Below are 21,299 nucleotides of genomic sequence, written 5' to 3'. Positions count from 1 at the left end.
GGGCCTGTGTTTAACCAGTTCCGAAGGGGAGTAAGGAGACCAGTTTTAAGAATGAAGAGGGAAAACAGTATTGTTTTTATGCTTTTTCTTGTTGTCAGTGGTCAGCAAGATATGAAGTCCACATTTTAGTGAGGAGATAGTCAATAAAAAGTGAACAAAGAGGGGTGCCTGGGTGGCTCAGTTACGCGTCCGACTCTTGATTTCGCATCAGGGCAGGATCTCCCAATTCGTGAGATCAAACCGAGGTTATGCTCTGTGCTGACAATGCAGAGCCTGTTTGGGATTTTCTCTCTTCTCTCTTTCTGCCCTTTTCACTCTCTCTTCTCTCTCTACTCTCTCTCAAAATAAATAAAATTTTTTAAATGTACCAAAAAATGAACAAATAGAATTTGAACTGCTGAAAACTGTATATAGAACTATACAAACTATCTAAAAAATAGTTATGTGATATGGAGAGATGAGAGTAGACACCACTTTATTTTTTTTATTAACTCCTAAAATTATTCATTTGATTTTTTTTTTCCTTTAAATCCAAGTTAGTTAACATATAGTGTCATAATGACTTCAGGAATAGAATTTAGTGATTCATCACTTACATATAACACCCAGTGCTCATCCCAGCAAGTACCCTCCTTAATACCCATCACCCATGTGGCCCATCCCCCACCCAACACCCTGCCAGCAAACCCCCTTTGTTCTCTGTATTTCAGAGTTTCTTATGGTTTGTCTCCCTCTCTGTTTTTGTCTTACTTTTGCTTCCCTTCCCCTATATTCACCTGTTTTGTTACTTAAATTCCACATATGAGTGAGATATGGTATCTGTCTTTCTCTAATTTCACTTAGCATAATACACTCTAGTTCCATCCACATAGTTGCAGATGGCAAGATTTCATTCTTACTGATCGCCGAGTAATATTCCATTATACACACACACACACACACACACACACACACACACACACACACATCACATCACATCACATCTTCTTTATCCATTCATCAGTCAGTGGACATTAGGCTCTTTCCATACTTAGGCTATTGTCAGTAGTGCTGCTATAAACATCGGGGTGCATGTGTCCCTTTGAATCAGCACTCCTGTATTCTTTGGATCAATACCTAGTAGTGCAATTTCTGGGTCGTAGAGTAGTTCTATTTTTAATCTTTTAAGGAACCTCCACACTGTTTTCCAGAGTGACTGCAACAGTTTGCCTTCCCTCCAGCGCAAAAGGGTTACTCTTTTTCCACATCCTCGCTAACACCTGTTGTTGCCTGAGTTATTAATTTTATTTTTTAAATTTTTTTTAAAATGTGTGTTTATTTTTGAGAGAGAGGGAAAGACAGAGCGTGAGCAGGGAAGGAGCAGAGAGCAAGGGAGAGGCAGAATCCTAAGCAGGCTCCAGGCTCTGAGCTGTCAGCAGAGTCCAACACAGGACTCCAAACCACGAACCACAAGAGCATGACCTAAGCTGAAGTTGGAAGCTTAACCAACTGAGCCATCCAAGCCCTCACTGAGTTGTTAATTTAATTTTATTTATTTTTAAAAATTATTTTTAATGTCTATTTATTTTTGAGAGAAAGCCAGACAGACTGTGAGCAGGGGAGGGTCAGAGAGAGAGGGAGACACAGAATCTGAAGCAGGCTCCAGGCTCTGAGCTGTCAGCACAGAGCCCAACATGGGGCTTAAACTTACAAACCAGGAGATCGCAACCTGAGCTGCAGTCGGATGCCAAACAAACTGAGCCACCCAAGTGCCCCCCTGAGTTGTTAATTTTAGCCATCTGACAGGTATGAGGTGGTATCTCACTGTGGTTTTGATTTTATTTCCCTGATGATGCGTGATGTTAAGCATCTTTTCATGTGTCTGTTGACCATCTGGATGTCTTCTTTGGAGAAGTGTCTATTCATGTCTTTTGCCCGTTTCTTCACTGGATTATTTGGTTTTTGGGTGTTGAGTTTGATAAGTTCTTTATAGATTTTGGATACAAACCCTTTATCTGATGTGTCATTTGCAGATATCTTCTCATTCTGTCTGTTGCCTCTTAGTTTTGTTAGTTGTTTCCCTTGCTGTGCAGAGACTTTTTATCTTGATGAGGTCCCAATAGTTCATTTTTGCTTTTGTTTCCCTTGCCTCTGGAGACATGTCAAGTTAAGAAGCTGCTGCAGCCGAGGTCAAAGAGGTTGTTGCCTGTTTTCTCTTCTAGGATTTTGATGGCTTCCTGTCTTGCGTTTAGGTCTTTCATCCATTTTGAGTTTATTTTTGTGTGTGGTGTAAGAAAGTGGTCCAGGTTCATTCTTGTGTATGTTGCTGTCGGTTTTCCCAATACCGTTTGCTGAAGAGACTGTTTTTTCCTTTGGATATTCTTTCCTGCTTTGTCAAAGATTAGTTGACCATATGTTTGTGGGTCCATTTGTGGGTTCTCTATTCTGTTCCATTAATCTGTGTGTCTGTTTTTGTGTCAATACCATACTGTCTTGATGATTACAGTTTTGTAATACAGCTTGAAGTCCAGGATTGTGATGCCTCCAGCTCTGGTTTTCTTTTTCAGGATTGCTTTGGCTATTCAGGGTCTTTTCTCTGGTTCCATACAAATTTTAGGATTGTTCTAGTTCTGTGAAGAATGCCGCTGTTATTTTGACAGGGATTGCATTGAATATGTGGATTGTTTTGTGTAGCGTTGACATTTTAACAATATTTGTTCTTCCAGTCTATAAGCACAGAATGTTTTTTCATTTTTTTTGTGTCTTCCTCAGTTTCTTTCATAGCTTTCTATAGTTTTCAGTGTATAAATTTTTCACCTCTTTGGTAGATTTATTCCTAGGTATTTTATGCTTTTGGTACAGTTGTGAATGAGATTGATTCCTTGATTTCTCTTTCTGCAGCTTCATTATTGTTGTATAGAAATGCAACTGATTTCTGTACATTGACTTTATATCCTGCAACTTTGCTGAATTCATATATCCGTTCTAGCAGTTTTTTGGTGGAGTCTTTTGGGTTTTCCACATACAGTATAACGTCATCTGTGAAGAGTGAAAGTTTGACGTCCTCCTTTCTGATTTGTATGCCTTTTATTTCTTTGTGCTGTCTGATTGCTGAGGCTAGGACTTACAACACTATGTTGAATAACAGTGGTGAGAGTGGACGTCTTTGTCGTGCTCCTGACCTTAGCGGGGAAAGCTCTCAGTTTTTCCCCACTGAGGATGATACTGGCTGTGGGTCTTTCATATATGGCTTTTATGATCTTGAGGGTATGTTCTTTCTATCCCTACTTTCTTGAGAGTTTTTATCAAGAAAGGATGCCATATTTAGATACAACTTTAAATAAGAGCGAGGGGCACCTGGGTAGCTCAGTCGGCTCAGGTCATGATCTCACAGTTCATGAGTTCCAGCCCCCCATCAGGGTCCGTGCTGATAGCTCAGAGCCTGGAGCCTACTTCAGATTCTGTGTCTCCCCGTCTCCCTGCCCCTCCCCAACTCATGCTCTTTCTTTCTCTCAAATATAAATAAACATTAAAAAAAAATTTAAGGGGGGCCTGGGTGGCTCAGTCGGTTGAGCGTCCAACTTCGGCTCAGGTCAGGTCTCGTGGTTCACAAATTTGAGCCCCACATCGGGCTCTGTGCTGACAGTGAAGAGCCTGGATCCTGCTTCAGATTCTCTCTCTCTCTCTCTCTCTCTCTCTCTCTCTGTCTCTCTCTGCTCCTCCCTGGCTCGTGCTCTAACTCCCTCAAGAGTAAATAATAAGCATAAAAAAAATTTTTTTTAATTTAATAAAGAAAGAATGAGCACAAAGATCTCCCGGAAGACATTGACATGAATAACAAGAAGGAGCAGCCATGTGAAGATTAATGGGAACAGAGGTCTGGTAGAGGGAACAGAAAGTTCAAAGTTCCTGAAACTGAAATGAGCTTAAGATGTTCAAAATAGGCAAATGAGGCCATGTTGGTAGAATATAGTGAGAGGCAAAGGAATATAGCCCCAGAGAGGGTAAATTTAGATGGCACTTTAATAAAAATTACTCTGATTCCTCTTTATTCTATTGACTAGATGCAGGTTCCTATAGTTGTAGTGAAACCCCCCCCCCCCCAAAAAAAACCCATGGGTTTGTTTTTATTTTACTGAAACAAAGGTGGTCTAATTCAGAGGCTGTAGCTGCAAAGAAGGATGAAGCCACGGTGTTGTTTTCCCCAAACCCTGCTGCAGATCTAAAGTTGAACCATGAACTGTTAGAGCAGACATGAAATAAAGATAGCTGCGGTTATGGAAATATGTGTAGATTTTTTTATACACCAGTTTTTAGTTGAGTATATTTGAAGACCATTGACTTAAGGTACCAAAATTCAGAAGTGTTATCTGTAGCTAATTTTGAATAATGTAATACACTATATAAGTTTATATCATTTATAAAAGTATTTTTCACCCTATGCTGTCAGGCCCTAAGTTATTACCCCTTTTTTGATAAAGGAAGAAACTAAGTCTCAGACATGCTAAGTGACCTACACAGGGTCAAACAAGTAAATACCTCTATTCTTTAGATCCAGTCTTTCTAAATTTTGTTAGAATAGGCCTTGTTCTCTTAGTGTTTTCATTTTAGATATATATAGGAAAGACTAAGAGCAGTATTTGATAGCATTTTTAGCACCCTCCATTAAGAAGGAAATGATCTAGAACAAAGATAACCTTCTTGCCTCTGTCAGGTTCGTGTCTGGGACAGAATAAAGGAAACAGACCTCCTTTTGCCTGGACTAAGGTTACGTGCAATGCAGCATAACTTACATTCTTTAAATGTGCTTAAGGTATTAAGTGTCATTTTTTTTAATCTCAGATTTCAAGATTAATCTAGAAAGTGTATGCATAAAGGTTCAATTTCTTTTACTATATTAGTAGACCTTCTAGCTGAAAAAGTCAACCAAATGTGTGTAAATGGGTTTTATTCATTTTTCTCTATACTTGGAAGAATTAGAGTAGCAGAAAATGTATAAATAGAAGCTGTGAAATTTGAAAATTTTTAATAGAAGACTCTGACTCAAATACAACACCTTAAATCACATTCAAGGAACTTAGGAGGAAATGAGCTTATGCTTTATTTAAATATGGGTTTTTTATCACCAGACCTGAGAATTTGTACTTTAAGCACTTTTGAGCATTTGTATTGTAATTTTTTTTTAAGTTTATTGATTTATTTTGAGATAGAGACAGCACAAGCCAGGGGAGGTTCAGAGAGAGAGCTTGAACTCATGAACGTGAGATCATAACCTGAGTCAAAATCATGAGTCAGACGCTTAACCAACTGAGCCACCCAAGTGCCCCTGTATTGTATTTGATTTATAATTCAATTGTAAATGTATTGTTAAGGAATTTTTTCATTCCAAAGATGACACATGTAGGAGACTCGCCCACCTTTTTTTTTTTTTTTTTTGAGTATCCTAGGATTTTCAGGAAAAGATTGCTAAAGTGTGAGAGCTGTTAAGCTGTTTTAAAGGACAGAGAAAGGATCGTTGAAATAGGGGTATCTCTCCCAGCACACTGATAAGAAATAAGAAAACTGATAGTAAAGGTTAAGAGTGTATTTTAACATGGTGAAAACCTCTTTAGTCCTTGACTAGAGGACTCATCAACTGATTTTTAAAAACAACATATATTCCTATTTCGAAGAGTTATTGTGGAATTTCTCCTCATTAAAATGTGGACTTCGTGGCTTGCTGTTGATTTCTGTAAGGAATGAAATTTGATTCCATCCACTCTATAGGCAGCAAACTATTATATAACCTGTTGATTTTTTTTTTTTCAGAGTCACAAAGTGTCAGATCAGAATTTATCTAATGATAAGTTTTATTCTTCCATATGTATTTTCATGATGACTTCACAAAGAAATTCTTTGTAACGTTCATTATAAAATGACCTGTGATTTTAAAATGTGAATGTAGAAACTCATGGTGATACACATAATGAGAAAATAGATGACAACAAGCACATTTGTGTGAGTCTCACCCTACTTGAGCCGAACTTCTTTTCTGATTCATTTTTTTCACTCAGCAAGCATCTGCTGAGCCCCTGTGTTAGACAAGAAAGACACCGTCTCCACCCTTTCTCCTGTTCCAATTTCAGTTTTTTGGAAAGAGAGTATTAACTCAGTGATTTTCTCAAAAATGTTCTAGCATATTTTATTCATTATTCATAAATGATTGCAGTACCTTCTGTCAAATTCCTTTTATAAAGAGATATTTGGGCTTACTTAAAATGACAAGAAAAGATAAGAAATAATACTTTGAAAAACAACTTTTAAATACTATCAGTTTTGTGATGCTTATATTTTTAAGGTTCCTACAAACTTGATGACTTTTGAGTAAAAGCCTAAGAAAGAAGCGAGGTGAACTATTGCCCCTAAGTAAAAGCAAGGAGCTGATGAAAGCGCCAGCTATAACCAGTTCTGTGCCAGGAGGAGCCCAGAGGCTCCGTCTCAGCCTTTGGAGTTCTGAACCAAAAAAGCACTAATTTCAGGGAATGAAGTGAGATATTCCCAGAGAACAAATTGGAGTTACACAACAAACTGCCATGGACCGCGCTTCTTTTCTCCGAACTGACCTGCAGAAACCACTGCCTTAAAAGAATGAAAGGGAAACCAACATGAAACACCAAATAGTGCGTGTGACTCTTCCGGCGGTGCTGTGCTTGGGATAGATCATAGCTGATTTGCATTTCTTTTAACTTTGTACTAATTTTGGAGGGGGGAATCGCCTTTTTTAGAAACACTTTAAAAAGGAAAAACATATTTCTTATGGGTCATGTGAGGGGCTGGTTTTGAACTGAGATGTGAAGATACCCTGCCCAAGTAGGATGCTGCCAGCAGCCTACCTGAAAGGCTGCTTTGGCTTCCAGTAATCTGCAGCCTCACTGGCTTTCCCACAGCAAGAGTTTAGGAATTAGACGTGTTCACAATGTGAGTGGTTGGGGTGTGTTCGGGGTTGGGGGTGGGGTTTGCTTTGAATGAGGGGAGTTTTTTTTAGACACTAAAGTTCTGAAATATAGTACTGTATGGGGAACCTCATTTCCTGCAGGAGGCATAAAGGCTGAGTGTTCCTGTTTCAGACGCTCTTTCAAGTGGGCTCCAGAAAACATGGTTGTTTTTAACTGGGTTTGAAGTTTAGCCTTTTATTTGAATTCATTGTTGGACCACAGATCTGCTTAGGAAAGAACCGTAATCCCAACCTAAACTTTTCTGAGATTTTACAGTAACTACATTTTTTTCAAGTTAATTGAATTAACCCTTCTGCCAGTCACTGGTGATTTTTGTTATCAAGATGATGTATTGATATTTCATCAGAATATTTTCTTTTACAGGGTGTAATGTATACAATGCCAGTTTTTTTTTTATTAGTCATTTTCATTATTTTTGTTAAATAGGAGATTCAGGGTCACATTTGTTTATAAGAGCTTCCACATGTGTATGTGTGTATGTATTTTATTATAAGGCATACGAAATAATTTTAAAAGGGAAAAAGGGGAAAGATTGAGATTCTGGGAATCTTCAGTTTATCAAAACTTTCCTTCTCCCATAACTTTCCTTTATAAAAAACATTTTTCTGAAAACTTACTGTTGGTCCCTGCCATGAAACCATTATTTCATCAGTAGTTGACCAAGCTGTTTTGTGAGAGCTCTTCTACGCGACAGTACATTTAATTTCCAGAATAAATGTTGAATTGCAGAAAGAAAAAAAAGTTCAAAGGTGAACTGCCTTAGAGTTTTAACAAAAAAATGGCACTTGGACAATAGCTATGTGTTAGATGCTGTAAGCTCATGGGGCACTGTGTAACTTAGCAGTGGCCCAGAGTAAGAAATGCTTTTTGACTGATACCTTCCAATAAACTTGTAATACTTTGGGCCTCACATAAAATTTCTTACATTTGCATTCTTAGAGAGTTTTATACTTTTTTTAATCATCAATATTTCACTCTTGAAACTTAAATATTAAATAGAAAATATTGCCCACAGAATAATTAGCTAAAAATCTATCCAAAGGAAAGTAGAAGAGCTTTTGGGAAAGGATATGAACAGTTCAGATATTTTTCTCATATAGCACAGTTAGAAATACCATTATTTCTGGTTTTGTGGAAAGTGACAGAGGCTAGAGAGGGCAAAATGTTGCCTGTGGTAAATGATTTTTCAGTTAACGACCTCCCAGGCTGAACCCACGTCAGGTACATAGAAAGATACCACGTGCATAGCCAACAGTATTACTATATAGACCTTGCACATCTTTCTTTGGTTTTGCATTTTTTAAAAATTCCTTAATTTGTCTATTTCTCTTCAGAAATAAGTGTTTTTAACAGTGTATGTGCTTTTTTAAAATACTGTGGATGAAAACCCTGTGGATTTTTTACTATTATGTTCTCATAAATAAGCTAAAGTAGATATGTTGTAGGTTAACCATATTTGTGGAGATTTGCAACTGAAGTCAGGGCCTGACATCACACAGTTTTGCCAAAGAGAGAGCTAAACTGGAAGACGTGTTTGATATTTTCAGCCCTAAACGTTAAGGGATGCTTGCACAGAGAAAGAGTAGCGTTCAGATGTGGTGAACAGTCCCCGTACAGGATTGTGGCCTCCGGCCGACCGAAACTCTGAACAGAACTGTGCAGTAGAAGTAGCCATTGCTCTTCTGTCTTCAGATTTGTCTGTTCAAAAGATTATACGTTGCTTTTGAGGATTATTTTAGCATTTGAAGCAAATGGAAACCAGTGAAAGCAGGGAATTAAAATAGCATAGGTGAATTTTTGATCTATAATTCACCAAATGATCTAACAATTGAAACAAAGAAAATAGGTCACCAAAATAATATTAAATATTTAGGTAGTTTATTAGTAGAAAGATGAAATTTTTTCCTCTTATTAAGCCTACGCTTAATAAATTAGTAAACGAGTGACTCAAAAGCTTGAGATTTCTATCAATATTACACTCATTTTTTTCTCCTAGCCGAGAACAACTCATTAGAAATTCCATTATAATTTAAATTTAAGCTAGTTTACAATAAGCATAAATATTGGCATATTATACTGCCTGGTGTAGTAGTATATAATACTAGCCAAAATACAATTTGAGGCACATGTAATTTAACAGTTTATTTGAACACGGAAGCTTATTTTTCATACAGAAGTAACATCAGTTTTTAAAATACAACTATAAAAATACCTGCATAATAATGGCCTTCAGAGCACTAGCTTCAGTTTCATGCCCCCTCTGGTTTGGACTTTGCTGTTTTGTTTTCTTTTCTTTTCTTTTTTCCCCAGAGGTATTATTTTTACCGTGATCTTCAAACTATAAGAATTGAAAGAGAACTCATCAAACACACCTTCCTATAGCATTTTCCTCACTATGTAAATATTATTAATTTTATAAACATTACAAAAAGGGATCCCAACAATTTGAGTATTTTTTTTTTTTCTCCCTAGGACTGTGCTTCAATTACAATCTTTTTTTTTTTTTTTTCTTCTGCATAAAAAATGCCATATGACTATTGCACTACCTTCTGTATGGACTGTTATGGTATTGGGTCCCCCGGTATGTCAAGAGTTAGGGTGTTTATAGCTACAGAGTTTTAATAAGTGGCTTTATTCCTCTTCTGGGTGACTTACAAAAGAGCCCAAGGAGCACTATTGTTGCAGAAGGAATGTTTACAGTCTCTAGTGTCTACACTGTGTATTAGTTGACACGGGGGCCCTCGAAGAACAGCCTAGCCTGTCGCTCTCTTGGGGTTACTAGAATTTACCTGGCCAAATGACTTGAGCAGAAGTCTTTTTTTTTTTTTTCTTAAGATTAAATCTGTAAACTATACACCTTTACTGCTGAAAACAAAACTATAAAGCGTCGTATTAATTGGAAATCAATAATAATAGTAGACTTAATCTATTAACTTCTTAAAAGAATATATCCATTGTTGATTTTCTTCTTGTTTTTTGAGGCACGTTCCTTTCCACCCAGTTTTTAAACCAACCCGTTACCTTCTGCAAATGCAGGGTACCAGTGTTGCTTAACAGAAGGTAATTTTTAATAAAAGAAATCTTCTGCTTCAAAGGATCTCTTTTTGAAAATGAAGATGAATTCAGCTGTGCCCCAGTGGAACTATAGTATTGCTGTCACATGGACAAACGATCCAAAGCAAGTGGTGAGGTTTACCTGACTTCTTCGGTGGTCTTTTAGGGTTTGTTTTTATTTTCTCTCTCTTCTTTTATACTGGTTTTTTCAGACATAGTAAATTTATGGTTTTACAGCCAGAGTGATACTCTGTTTTTTCTAAGCTTTGAGAAAAAACATTGTTACTTAATCGCATTGAGGATCATTGTTTTCCATGTGAAGTCAACCTTTTTTAAATGATTTAATAAGTACTCTTTGGTTTTGCTCCCCTAAAAATGGCTTGTGACTAAAGTGACCTTTTTTTTTTTTTCCCCCGTTCCGAGGATTCTAATGAAAGATATGTGCATGCAAATTCTTTCAGGTTATTGAAAGCAATTTCATTATACCAGTATCTCAAGTGGTAGTGTGGGGAAAATTTGGTCAGTGCCTTAACAATTTGAGGACCAATTTTAGGGCATCGAATACGACGATAATCCTCTGCCCTGTTGCTTGTCGGATTTCAGGAGTGTGTGCTATCCTGTGTCCACCAGCTTACTCCTTCTCACAGCAGGTGCAAGACAGTCTGTACACAGGCCTCCAGGCAGTTGCTGTCCTCCTTGGTCTTGATTCTTCTTTAGACGGGCTCCCTCCCTGCCCCTCTCCTGCCAGGGGAGATTAAAATGAAACCTGCCCAAATCAACCTTTAGATGCGCGCTTATAATATGAACAGCTTTGAAGAGCATCCATCCAGCTGAGTTTGGTTTTATTTTGTGTTGTTGATGTTGTCGTTTTGAGCATAGATTTAATTCTAAAGACCTTTCAGAAAATCCCTAGAAGAATACATTATAGCCAGAAGGATTTGTTGAGAATCTTATTAAAGCTACTGAAATCTTGTAATGATAATCTCTTTGACAAAAAAGCGAAATTTAGATTGGCTCATTCTTACATTTAAATAAGACTCAGAACAAACAGGCAGTCACTTAACCTACCAGTTCTTGTTTGCTTGAAAATACTATTGCAGGAAAGTGAAAATAACTCTAATGTCTAAATTAAAGGGAAGCTAAGAGACTAAACTAGCTTTCTCAGTCAAAACAAAACTTGGAAACGTTTTGCTTCTGAGACTCTTGCAAGATATGGAACGACTGTTGTTCAACTGAGTCAAGATGCTATTTTCACATTTTTTAAGGGCTAGTATGTTTCAGAATACAGAAGTAGATATCGTCTTTAAAGAGTTAACGGATCCTTAAGGGTTATTAACAGGATTTAAATTTTGATTCTAGTCACCTGGCCTTGCAGAGTGGTGATGGGATGAAAGGAATGGAATGCATATAGTGCTTTGGGATGAGACTTTTAATAGACCAGAGAGATTTTCATAAATATTATCTGTGTTTTAGATACTAACAAATATTAACTTTCCCCTAAAGATATCACCTATCAGAACTACTCATAAATAGAGTCCAGTAATCATCGACTTATCAGGTCTGACACAGTAGCTGCTCATAAATCACCAGACTCTCAAGAGTTTCTACATCTTGATTATTGACAAATTTATTGTTTTATAGCCCAGTGCAGTGTGTATGTGTGGGGAGGACCAGGAAACTCGTTCACAATGTCATCTAAAGGAGATAAACATCTGTGGGCATAAATATCCCAGTGATGATAATATACAGGAAAACACAAGCCATTTTTATTCTTCTTTATCCCAGTTAACCTGAGGTACTCCCGTGATGAAGCACTCAGTTGCACTATGACCTCCCTGAGTGATGTGCAGCTTGGTTCCTCTCTCATTTTTTATTTCTGTTTAATATGCAGATGTGAGTGTGAGATCTTCAGTGTGTTTGCATAAGCTAACTTAAAATGAATTTAAGTACAGTTTTCTGAAATATTTCTATTGAAATAAATTACTTAAAAATATAGATTGTGTGGGGATAATTTGTTGCCATATTTATATTTTTATCATTAACTTTTTTTTTTAATCTTCTTATTATTTACTTATTTTGAGAGAGGGAGAGTGCAAGCTGCGGAGGGGCAGAGAGAGGGAGAGAATCCTGAAGCAGTGCTCAATCCCACGGGCTGTGAGGTCACGATCTGAGCCGAAATCAAGAGTCGGACGCTTAACCAACTGAGCCACCCAGGCTCCTGGATCACTAACTTTTGAAATGCATTTCATCATTAAGTTTTAAATAAGTTCTCTAACTTGATATTTTTCTCTTTCTAAACCAATCGACAAAGTTTTTGTTGGTACAGGAAGCCTCTGTCTGGGTACGCTTCAGTTGCTCTTCTCTGTGCTGGAACGAGGGTGCGCTCTGGCAGGTTGACAGATGGGGTCTGGAGGAATAGAGGTCATGGATATAATATTTCCAACTTCATCTCCACGCTCCAAGTATATGATATGCTATGAACAGTCCCCAGAGAGGCCTTCTTTGCTAATACGTACTGTATTTCATAGATTCTAAGACATGACATTAAATCGTAAGAAGTGCAGAAACAGCTGGGTTGAGTCTCCCATGAGTCATTGGCTGAGGTGTTGGTCATGCGTTATCTAAGAATTCCACGTGAGCTTCCCCCTAAGATCCGGGCTTCACCAGTGTTCTCACCTTGCTAATGGCCTTTGGAAATTTTCACTGTCCCCGCATTGGAATGAAAAGAGTGACAATTCTCTGATGGGGTCAACCTGTCTTTACTTCACACAGTGCCACCTTTGTCCTACACGAGTTTTCCATATGTGCACGCTCAGTTTCTGACTTCCCTTTTCTGTTTCATTAGTGCTTGTCTGTGAGCCAGTACAAGCATACTTGTACTTCACAGGTACTGTATTTTGTACAAACTGCAGGTTTGTGGCAGCCCTCCTTCGCACAAGTCCGTCGGCGCCCTTTTTCCGACAGCACTTGCTCACTTTGTGTCTCTTGTCACATTTTGGTAATTCAGTATTTCAAATCCTGTCATTATTACCATGTTTGTTCTAGTGATATGTGATCAGTGATCTTTGATCTTGTTGTCATTGTTCGAAGGCACCACAAACAACACCCATATATAAGACCACAAACTTACTTCAGTAAACGTTGTGTGTATTCTGACTGTTCCACCAGCTGGCCACTCCTCCATCTCCCCCTCTCCTTGGGGGGAGAAATAAGCTTAGTGAAAAAATCAAGTTAGGCTAAAAGGTCCTTTGCACCAAACAGTTGGGCAAGTTGTGAATGCAAAAGAAAAGTTCTTGAAGGAAATTAAAAGTGCTACTTCGGTGAACACACAAATGATTCGAAAACAAAACAGCCTTATTGCTGGTATGGTCTGGACAGAAGTTCAAACAGCCAGAGCAAGGCCCTAGCTCTCTTCAATATCATGAAGACAGAGAGGTGAGGAAGCCACAGAAGGAAGGTTGGAAGCTAGCGGAGCTGGTTCTTGCGGTTTAAGGCAAGAACATCTCCACACCATACAAGTGCAAGGTGAGGCAGGAAGTGACTCAGAAGATGTAGCTAAAATAAAAGGAAGGTAGTTACGTTAAAGGATGGATTTTAAGTGCAGATGAAACAGCCTAATCCTGGAAGAGGATGTCATGTAGGGCTTCGATAGCTAGAGAAGTCAGTGCCTGGCTTCAGAGGAAGACTGACTCCTACGTTTGGGGGCTAATGCAGCTGGTGACTTTAAATTGAAACGCATGCTCTGTTACCATACCAAAAATCCTAGAGCCCTTAAGAATTAGGTTAAATCTACTCTGCTTGGGCTCTGTAAATGGGACAAAACCTGGATGACAGCACTTCTGTTCACAACATGGTTTCCTGAATATTTTAAGCCCACTGTTGAGACCTGATGCTCAGAAAAGAAAAAGATTTAATACATGCTGCTCACCGACAATGTTTCTGGTTATCCAAGAGCTCTGATGAAGAGGTACAACGAGATTAATGTTTCTTTTCTTTTTTTTTTTCCCATGTCTGTCTAGAGATACCTTTGTATCTCTAGCATTTATTTTTTTTCTATTTTTACAAAAATATTTTTTTCATTTATTAACATTTTTTCATTTACATCCAAGTTAGCACATAGTGCAATAATGATTTCAATATATGTGTGTATATACACATACATACACACACACCACATCTTCTTTATCCATTCACCCATTGGTGGACATTTGGGCTCTTTCCATTTTTGGCTATTGTTGATATCACTGCTATAAATGTTGGGGTGGATGTGCCCCTTCAAAACAGCACTCCTATATCCCTTGGATAAATACCTAGTAGGGCAATTGCTGGGTCATAGGGTAGTTCTATTTTTAATTTTTTGAGGAACCTCCATACTGTTTTCCAGAGTGACTGCACCAATTTGCATTCCCAGATTAATGTTTTCATGCGTGCTAACATGATTCTACAGTCCATGGTATCATAGGAGTAATTTTGACTTTTAAGTCTTAATTTTTAAGAAATGTATTTCATAAGGGTATAGCAGTCACAGGTAATGATTCTTCAGATGGCTCTGGGCAAAGTAAATTGAAAACCTGGAAAGGATTCATTCTAGCTGCCATTAAGAATACTCATGATTCATGGCAAGAGGTCCAAGTATCAATATGAATAGGAGTTTGGAAGAAGTTGATTCTGACCCTCACAGAAGACTTTGAGGGGTTCAGGAGAACTTCAGCGGAGGAACTGCTGAGCTGGTGGAAATAGCGTGAGAACTAGAATTAGAAGCAAAGAAAGTGGTTTCCGGAGATGGAATCTACTCCTGGTGAGGTTGTCGTGAAAATTGTTGAGATGACAACCAAGTATTTAAAATATTACATAAATTTAGTTGATAAAGCAACAGCAGGTTAGAGAGGATTGACTCTTAACTTTGAAAGAAGTTCTGTGGGTAAAATGCTATCAAACAGCATCGCATGTCGCAGAGAAATCCTCACGAAAGAGTCAATTGATGAAGCAAACTTCATTGTCTAATTTTAAGAAATTGCCAGAGCCACCCCAACCTTCAGCAACTACCACCCTGAGCAGTCATCAGCCATCAACACCAAGGCAAGACCCTTTACCAGCAAAAAAAAAAAAAAAACAAAACCTGACTCGCTAAAAGCTCAGATGATGGTTAGCATTGGTATATACATTGGGGTTTTTTTTAGACATAATTCTGTTGCACACTTAATATACTACAGTATCCTGTAAACATAATTTTTATATGTACTGGGAAACAAAAAAAGTCTTTTGACTCACTTTATTGCAGTGATCTGGATCCCAAGCCCACACTATCTCTGAGGTATGCCTGTACCGTATTGCCTTCATTACTATGTTGCTACAGAAGTCTTGATATCTAGTAAGGTAATTACATTGTTCTCCAAATTTGCCTTAACTGTCTTGATGCGTCTTCTCAATGAATTCTAGAATCATTGTGTCAAAATAGAGAAAACACTATTGGCATTTTTATTGGAATTGCTTTAAATTCATAGAGTGAATTTGAGAATTAACAGTGTTTAAACATTTATTCCTTTCATCTACAAACACGAAATATCTCTCCATTCACTTGAAGACTTACGCCCATTACCTTGTTGAACTCCCTTATCTCATTCTAATCATTTGTCCAGTATGATTCTGTTGTCATGTGAGCTGTGAAAAAGGTGACTGGGAGAAAATATTTGGAGTTTATAAAAGAAAGGGTTCATATCAAGAACGTGCAAAGGGGCACCTGGGTGGCTCAGTCGGTTGAGCATCTGACTTTGGCTCAGGTCATAATCTCACCATTCGTGAGTTCGAGCCCCGCGTCGGACTCTGTGCTGACAGCTTAGAGCCTGGATGGAGCCGGCTTCAGATTCTGCGTCTCCCTCCCTGCTCTTCTCCCACTTGCACTCTGTCTCTCTCAAAAATAAACATTTTTTTAAATTGTAATAAAAACGAATGTATCATCTCATTTAGTCTTGAAAATACACCCTCCACTCACAAGAGGTCCTTTAAAAAAAATTTTTAAAGGAACATACAAGGAATTTTTGCAAGTCGGGTAAGAAAATTTATTCAGTAGAAAAATGTGCTGAAGGAAACGAGTAGACAGTTTACAGAAGAAGCCTGTGCGGCTAACCTATGAAAAGATGTTCAACCTCAGTAGTATAGAGAAATGCAAAGTAAATCACCAGAGAGGTGTCACATTATATCTGTCAAACTGGTGAAAAATAAGCAGATAATACCAGTTATGGTGAGACCAGGAAAAATCAGAATTGTCAGGCAAACAAGTAAAGGTGTAAGCTGGTGGAACCATGCCAGAGATCTTGTGGACAGTATCAGGGAAATATATTTGTATATAGAGCAATCCAGCACTGGGTCCCTTACTGCATGACCTTGAGCAAGCAACTCAGCCTGCTTTCTCGAGTTCCTCACCTATAAAATGTACCTAATGACCCACTTACAGAGTTGTGAGGCTCAGCTTAGCTCGTGCCTCTCAGGCCCCTAGAGCAGGGCTACCTAGCCCGTAAGAAGCACTATTGGTGTTTATGTTGGTATCCCTATTACACACTCTGCTCTTCAACTCTGGTACAGGGAGTGGGATTAGGGATGAAGGGGAAGTTTTAAAGAGAACAAGAGTGGATCTTTGCTAAGTTAAGTCACAGTAAACTAAGAAGTATCTTCTTGTAAACCTGAAACCAAATAAATAAGCCATGTATATTCACCACAGACAAACTGGCAAGTTGAGAAAAACATGAAGAAAAGCCACCTGTAAAAGAACCCCCATTTATTGTTGAGTATTAAGAACAGTATTTCACCCACCTCAGTGCCTATTTAAAACAGTGACAAGGGGCACCTGGGTGGCTCAGTCCATTAAGTGCCTGACTTTGGCTCAGGTCATGATCTCACAGTTTGTGGGTTCAAACCCCCCATTGGGCTCTGTGCTGACAGCTCAGAGCCTGGAGCCTGCTTCAGATTCTGTGTCTCCCTCTCTCTCTCTGCCCCTACCTCCACTCATACTGTATCAAAAATGATTTAGAAAATGAATAAACGTTAAAAAAAATAATACAACAGTGACAAAATTGAAAATAAAACTGTGATTTCTGAATACCACCCTAGATTGGTTAAATCAATCTGAGGCTGGTGCCTGGTACAGGTTAAAAGCTGAATTTGATGTGGACTGATTTGCCCATGGCCCAAGCTCAGCAAGAAGTAACAATTGCTGAATCTGTTCTGTTACTGCCTAATTGTGAGAGTCCGGTTTTTCATCCAGTTTAGGTTCAGAAACTATTAGCATCTATGTTAACCTGTTACAAAAGAAAGATAAACAAGCTGCTGTTTTTATTGCCAGAAACTGCTCTGAGATTTTAATATAAAACAGGACCTTGTGCCATTAGTTGTGGAAGAAAAACCTGGAGATTCACTGTGAATCCATGGATGCACTGTGCCAACCATTCATTTGAGTAGCAGCCATGTTTCATGACCTCTTGCAACCTTCATTGCACTTTAAATCGTAACCTCACAAACGGGGGTTGGAATTTCTATTAAGAGGTAAATGGCTATACTTTTGAGTGTGGTCACATCTCACTGGATTTTTGGGATAGACAACCTAAGAAAAAGTCCAGAGCATGGCCTGGTGCAGGTTGGAGACCTTTGACCCTACCCTAACTTGCTACCATAACAGCCAATGAAGTTTTAGGTCTCTTCAAATGAAGGTAATTTACTGCACTTGGGTAGCAGAAATGTAGTAATTTCTTAGTTTTGCTAAATTAAAACTGATACCCCTCCTAAAGAAATGCTCATTTCTAGTTTCATGTTTTTCCTTCTTTAAGAAGAGACTTATATTGTGTTTTCACATTGGTTAAAGTAATCCGTGGATGCCCTTTGTGCTTTGAGCTGACTGGGGGCAGGAGGGCCTTCTGCATTAAAGGGACTTTCATAGGGTCCCTTCCTGTTCTGATGGGGACTTGAGGCTCTCTGTTATAGTTCAAACTCATTTATCTGCTCTATCAGAACTCACGGAAGAGGGAAAAGGACAGTTAAGGGAACATATCACATATTGAGAGTATTTCATAACACAGTGAGTTGTGTGTTTTGAAGCAGTAAAGGGGACTTTTCAAGTAACACTAACCCACAGTATTTAGAAACCACTAATGTATACATGTTGCCAAAGGAGGTAATGAGCTTTCCAGCCTCATTTAAATCTTGGGAGTGGGATATCTCCAACAATATCTAACCCAAATCCTCTCTCTTCCCTTATACTTCTGTTTTTACAGTTTAACCTGTCACATTAGTGGGTTTTTTTTTTCATTTTGTTTCAGTGTAGGTCACTCTTTGATTTCTACTTAATCATTTGTAGTATAATTGTCTCCCTTCATATTTATTTAGATCAGTGGTTCTCAACCTTGGCTGCAATTTAGCACCATCCAGAGAACTTTTAAAAATCCCGAAGCCCAGGCTCCACACTAGACCAATTAGAATATAATAATTGGGGAGGGGAGGGGAGAGTATGATCCAAGCATTAATAATTTTTTTCAAGCTCCCAGAGGACATGAATGTGTAGCCAGGGTTGAAAGCCAATATTTAGGTTGTTGGTGTCTAAACCTGCCAGAAACTTTAGAAGAGTTGCTTTCAAACTTCAGAGGGCACCAGAACCCCTGGAGGGCTTGTTAAGACAGATATCTGGGTCCCCCACCACCACCAAGTTTCCGCATCAGCAGGTGTAGGGTAAGTCTTAACAATGTACATTTCTAACAAGGTCCCACGTGGTGCTGATGCAAAGTGTAGTCCGCACATTGGGAACCACTGGAACTTAGAAACTGGGTCAGAAGGGAGCACCAGAGGGCCCATCCTAAACTGAGTGTGACGGGGTGTCATCCAGAGCATGACCACAGGTGATGGGAGAGTGCCAAGGGGCCTGTCGCCCTCAGTGTATAGAAGCTTGGGATTTTGCCCGGGAGGCAGAACTCGTGACCGGACAGCAGCCACTGCGGAAGCATGAGGTGAGGCTGAGGCAGGCTTCCCCATCGTCCGATCTCCGGAAGGTCACCATCCTCCCTGGACTCAGGGCTGATTTCTGCAAGAGCAGATCAGTAACTGTTCCAAGCTCACAACAGTGTGTTTACTCTCAGGAATTATTTCAGAACATCCGTGATCCCCCTTTCCCCTCTAACAACAAAAGTATTCTGAAGCAACAGGGGAAAAATACTGTTCTGTATTTGAATGCCTTGGGCAGGGGCATTCGCTCCAGACCACTGTAGTCCCCATCACTCCTCATAGCCTTTTGACGGATTTTCTTCTCTCATTTTCATTATGGACCTAGGTGTTGTAATGTGATCCCTGGAACTGAGGCTCCCACTTTATGACCAAGAGGAAGCTGGCCAGAAAGCAAAGCTGTCCTCAAAGAAAAGGGAAGATGGAAAGAACCTAGGTCCTTAATGATTTCCTTGTGCTGCTGAATTAATCCAAGCCCACAGGAGCCTCACTTTTAGACTCATGCAGAATGATAATCCTTTTTTTTTTTTTTTAAGAGGAAAAAAAAAGGACGAGAAAGGAAAAGGAAATAAAGGAAGAGAGGGAGAGGAGAGAGAAGGATAGAGGAGAAAAAATGAAGGGAAAAGAGGCAGGCTGCCTTTAAGACTTGTATGTGTGCCAAGGAAAGATGTAGCTGCAAAAAATACTTTACTAGAGAAATCTCAAGATTTCTGCTTGTGTGCCTGCTCTGTGAATTTTTAAAAGTGCAACCAGTGATATTAATGATCTCAAAACAAAGGAGAGAAACGCCTATTGCTTGGGGGTGGGGGGTTGTTTGTTTTTGTTTTTACTAAAGAAGGGGGAAATGCCATCTCCACAGGCCATGGTGATATAACCCCCCACACAGGGGACGGGTGCTCTGGCCGGGCCACCTCCCGTGGCTGCAGGGCCCGAGCCGCCTCCACCCCAGCGCCTGGTCAGCCTGGTCAGCCGCAGTTCTGTAAAGGGAACATTCTGTTCCTTTATGTGGGTAAAGCAGCCGAGCCCCTGCTGGTCCCTGAGTCCGCGGGAGGCCCACAGAACTCCCAGAACTCCCGCCGCCTCCTCATGGGCTTGATTTGTGTCCACAGGAAGCCCCTGCTCCCTCCAGGCCCAGTGCTCCCTCCAGGCCCAGTGCTCCCTCTGTTACCACCACCAGCTTCTTCAGAGATGCCGAATTCTCATAAACTGTTAAAGCCAGATTGTTTCCCTCATTGCTTTTGTTTTGATGTGTCTTAAAATAATTAGGCTTTCATTCTCAAATATTTCCATTCCCCCCTGCTGGCTAACGAGGCATCTCTCACACTCCACACCAGGGCGAGGCGTGCTACTATGGTATCCAGTAAACAGTCGCTAAACAAAGCCAAAAGTCTTGCTCGCATCAAGTTCTCTCTCGTACTTGCTGTTCTTCCATCTGCCCGGAGCGATGTAATTGCTTTCAAAAAATGTAACCCGCCGCACCTCTGTGCAGAGCTTAAGAAAAGCAGCTTCTTGAACCTTTACCACGGACTTTTCTTGCGACGCCTTAATTGTCCACCTGTTGGTTATCAAGTCGGTCTAGGAAGAAGTCTCTTTTATTCTTGCAAAGTATGTACTTGGGAATGTCCAGTAGAAACCAGTCTGTGCTAACCTCCTGCTCTCTCTGCCAGCTTCTGGGGCCTGGGAGGCAGCCTCTGACCACCCCTGCCCCACCCCAGTCAGGGTGAGAGCATGAGAGCCGAGAAGCAACCAGGAACCAGGAGTGACCAAGTGCCTGGTGAGCTGTCACCTGCATGAGACCAGCACTGCGTCAGCCCTCAGGCCGAGGGCGTATCACTGGGAAAATACACTTTGCTGTCTGGAGGCAACGACCTCCCCATCACCCTGTCCCTGCACTGGGAACACAGGCCCACCCCAGGCCAAGATGACGAAGCCGCTACTTTCCTGGCCGCCCATTCTCTAGTCCTGCCCTGTGTCTCCTCACTATGTCCCTGCAGATGCCATTCTGAGTTCCCAGTGTATTTCACTAAAATTTAGCAATTTGATTCATCATATAGTCATTGATGCCTTGGTTATAATCTTCTATGCAGTAGCTCTAGTCCTCATAACAGCCCTATAAGGTAGGGATAATTCTTCCTTAAAAAAAAAAAAAAAAAAAAAAAACACCCCCGAAAAGTTAGAGGTTAACGAATATTGTGGAGCTGGGATTCAAACTCTGATTAGTCTGGTTCTCAAACCTAGTGGGCCCTGGCTTTCAGAGCTGTAACTTGCAATTTTGGTGCCCAGAGCTAG

At 39.7% G+C, this 21,299-nt stretch overlaps 1 protein-coding gene across 6 annotated transcripts in view; it reads left to right on the top strand.

Moving 5' to 3' along the window:
• The window catches only part of RALGPS2 (Ral GEF with PH domain and SH3 binding motif 2), a 170,167-nt gene extending 158,144 nt beyond the window's left edge, over nucleotides 1-12,023 (top strand). For 4 of the 6 annotated variants that reach the window (XM_086694698.1, XM_086694693.1, XM_086694694.1 and 1 more), the window contains one exon: nucleotides 5,788-5,971. In XM_086694698.1, the coding sequence (XP_086550824.1) occupies nucleotides 5,788-5,880 (93 nt within the window). In that variant the 3' untranslated portion in view covers nucleotides 5,881-5,971. Of the gene's footprint in view, nucleotides 1-5,787; nucleotides 5,972-6,316 lie in introns of those variants that run through there. The other 2 variants (XM_086694699.1, XM_086694697.1) reach the window with 1 other exon arrangement.
• The last annotated feature ends 9,276 nt before the right edge of the window (nucleotides 12,024-21,299 follow it).

Source organism: Puma concolor, chromosome E4 (genome assembly GCF_028749965.1).
Source record: "Puma concolor isolate L17-30 chromosome E4, mPumCon1.1.hap2, whole genome shotgun sequence".
Taxonomy (NCBI): Eukaryota; Metazoa; Chordata; class Mammalia; order Carnivora; family Felidae; genus Puma; species Puma concolor.
The sequence above is the reverse complement of the archived record's forward strand: the minus strand, read 5'-3'. Positions and strand labels throughout refer to the sequence as shown.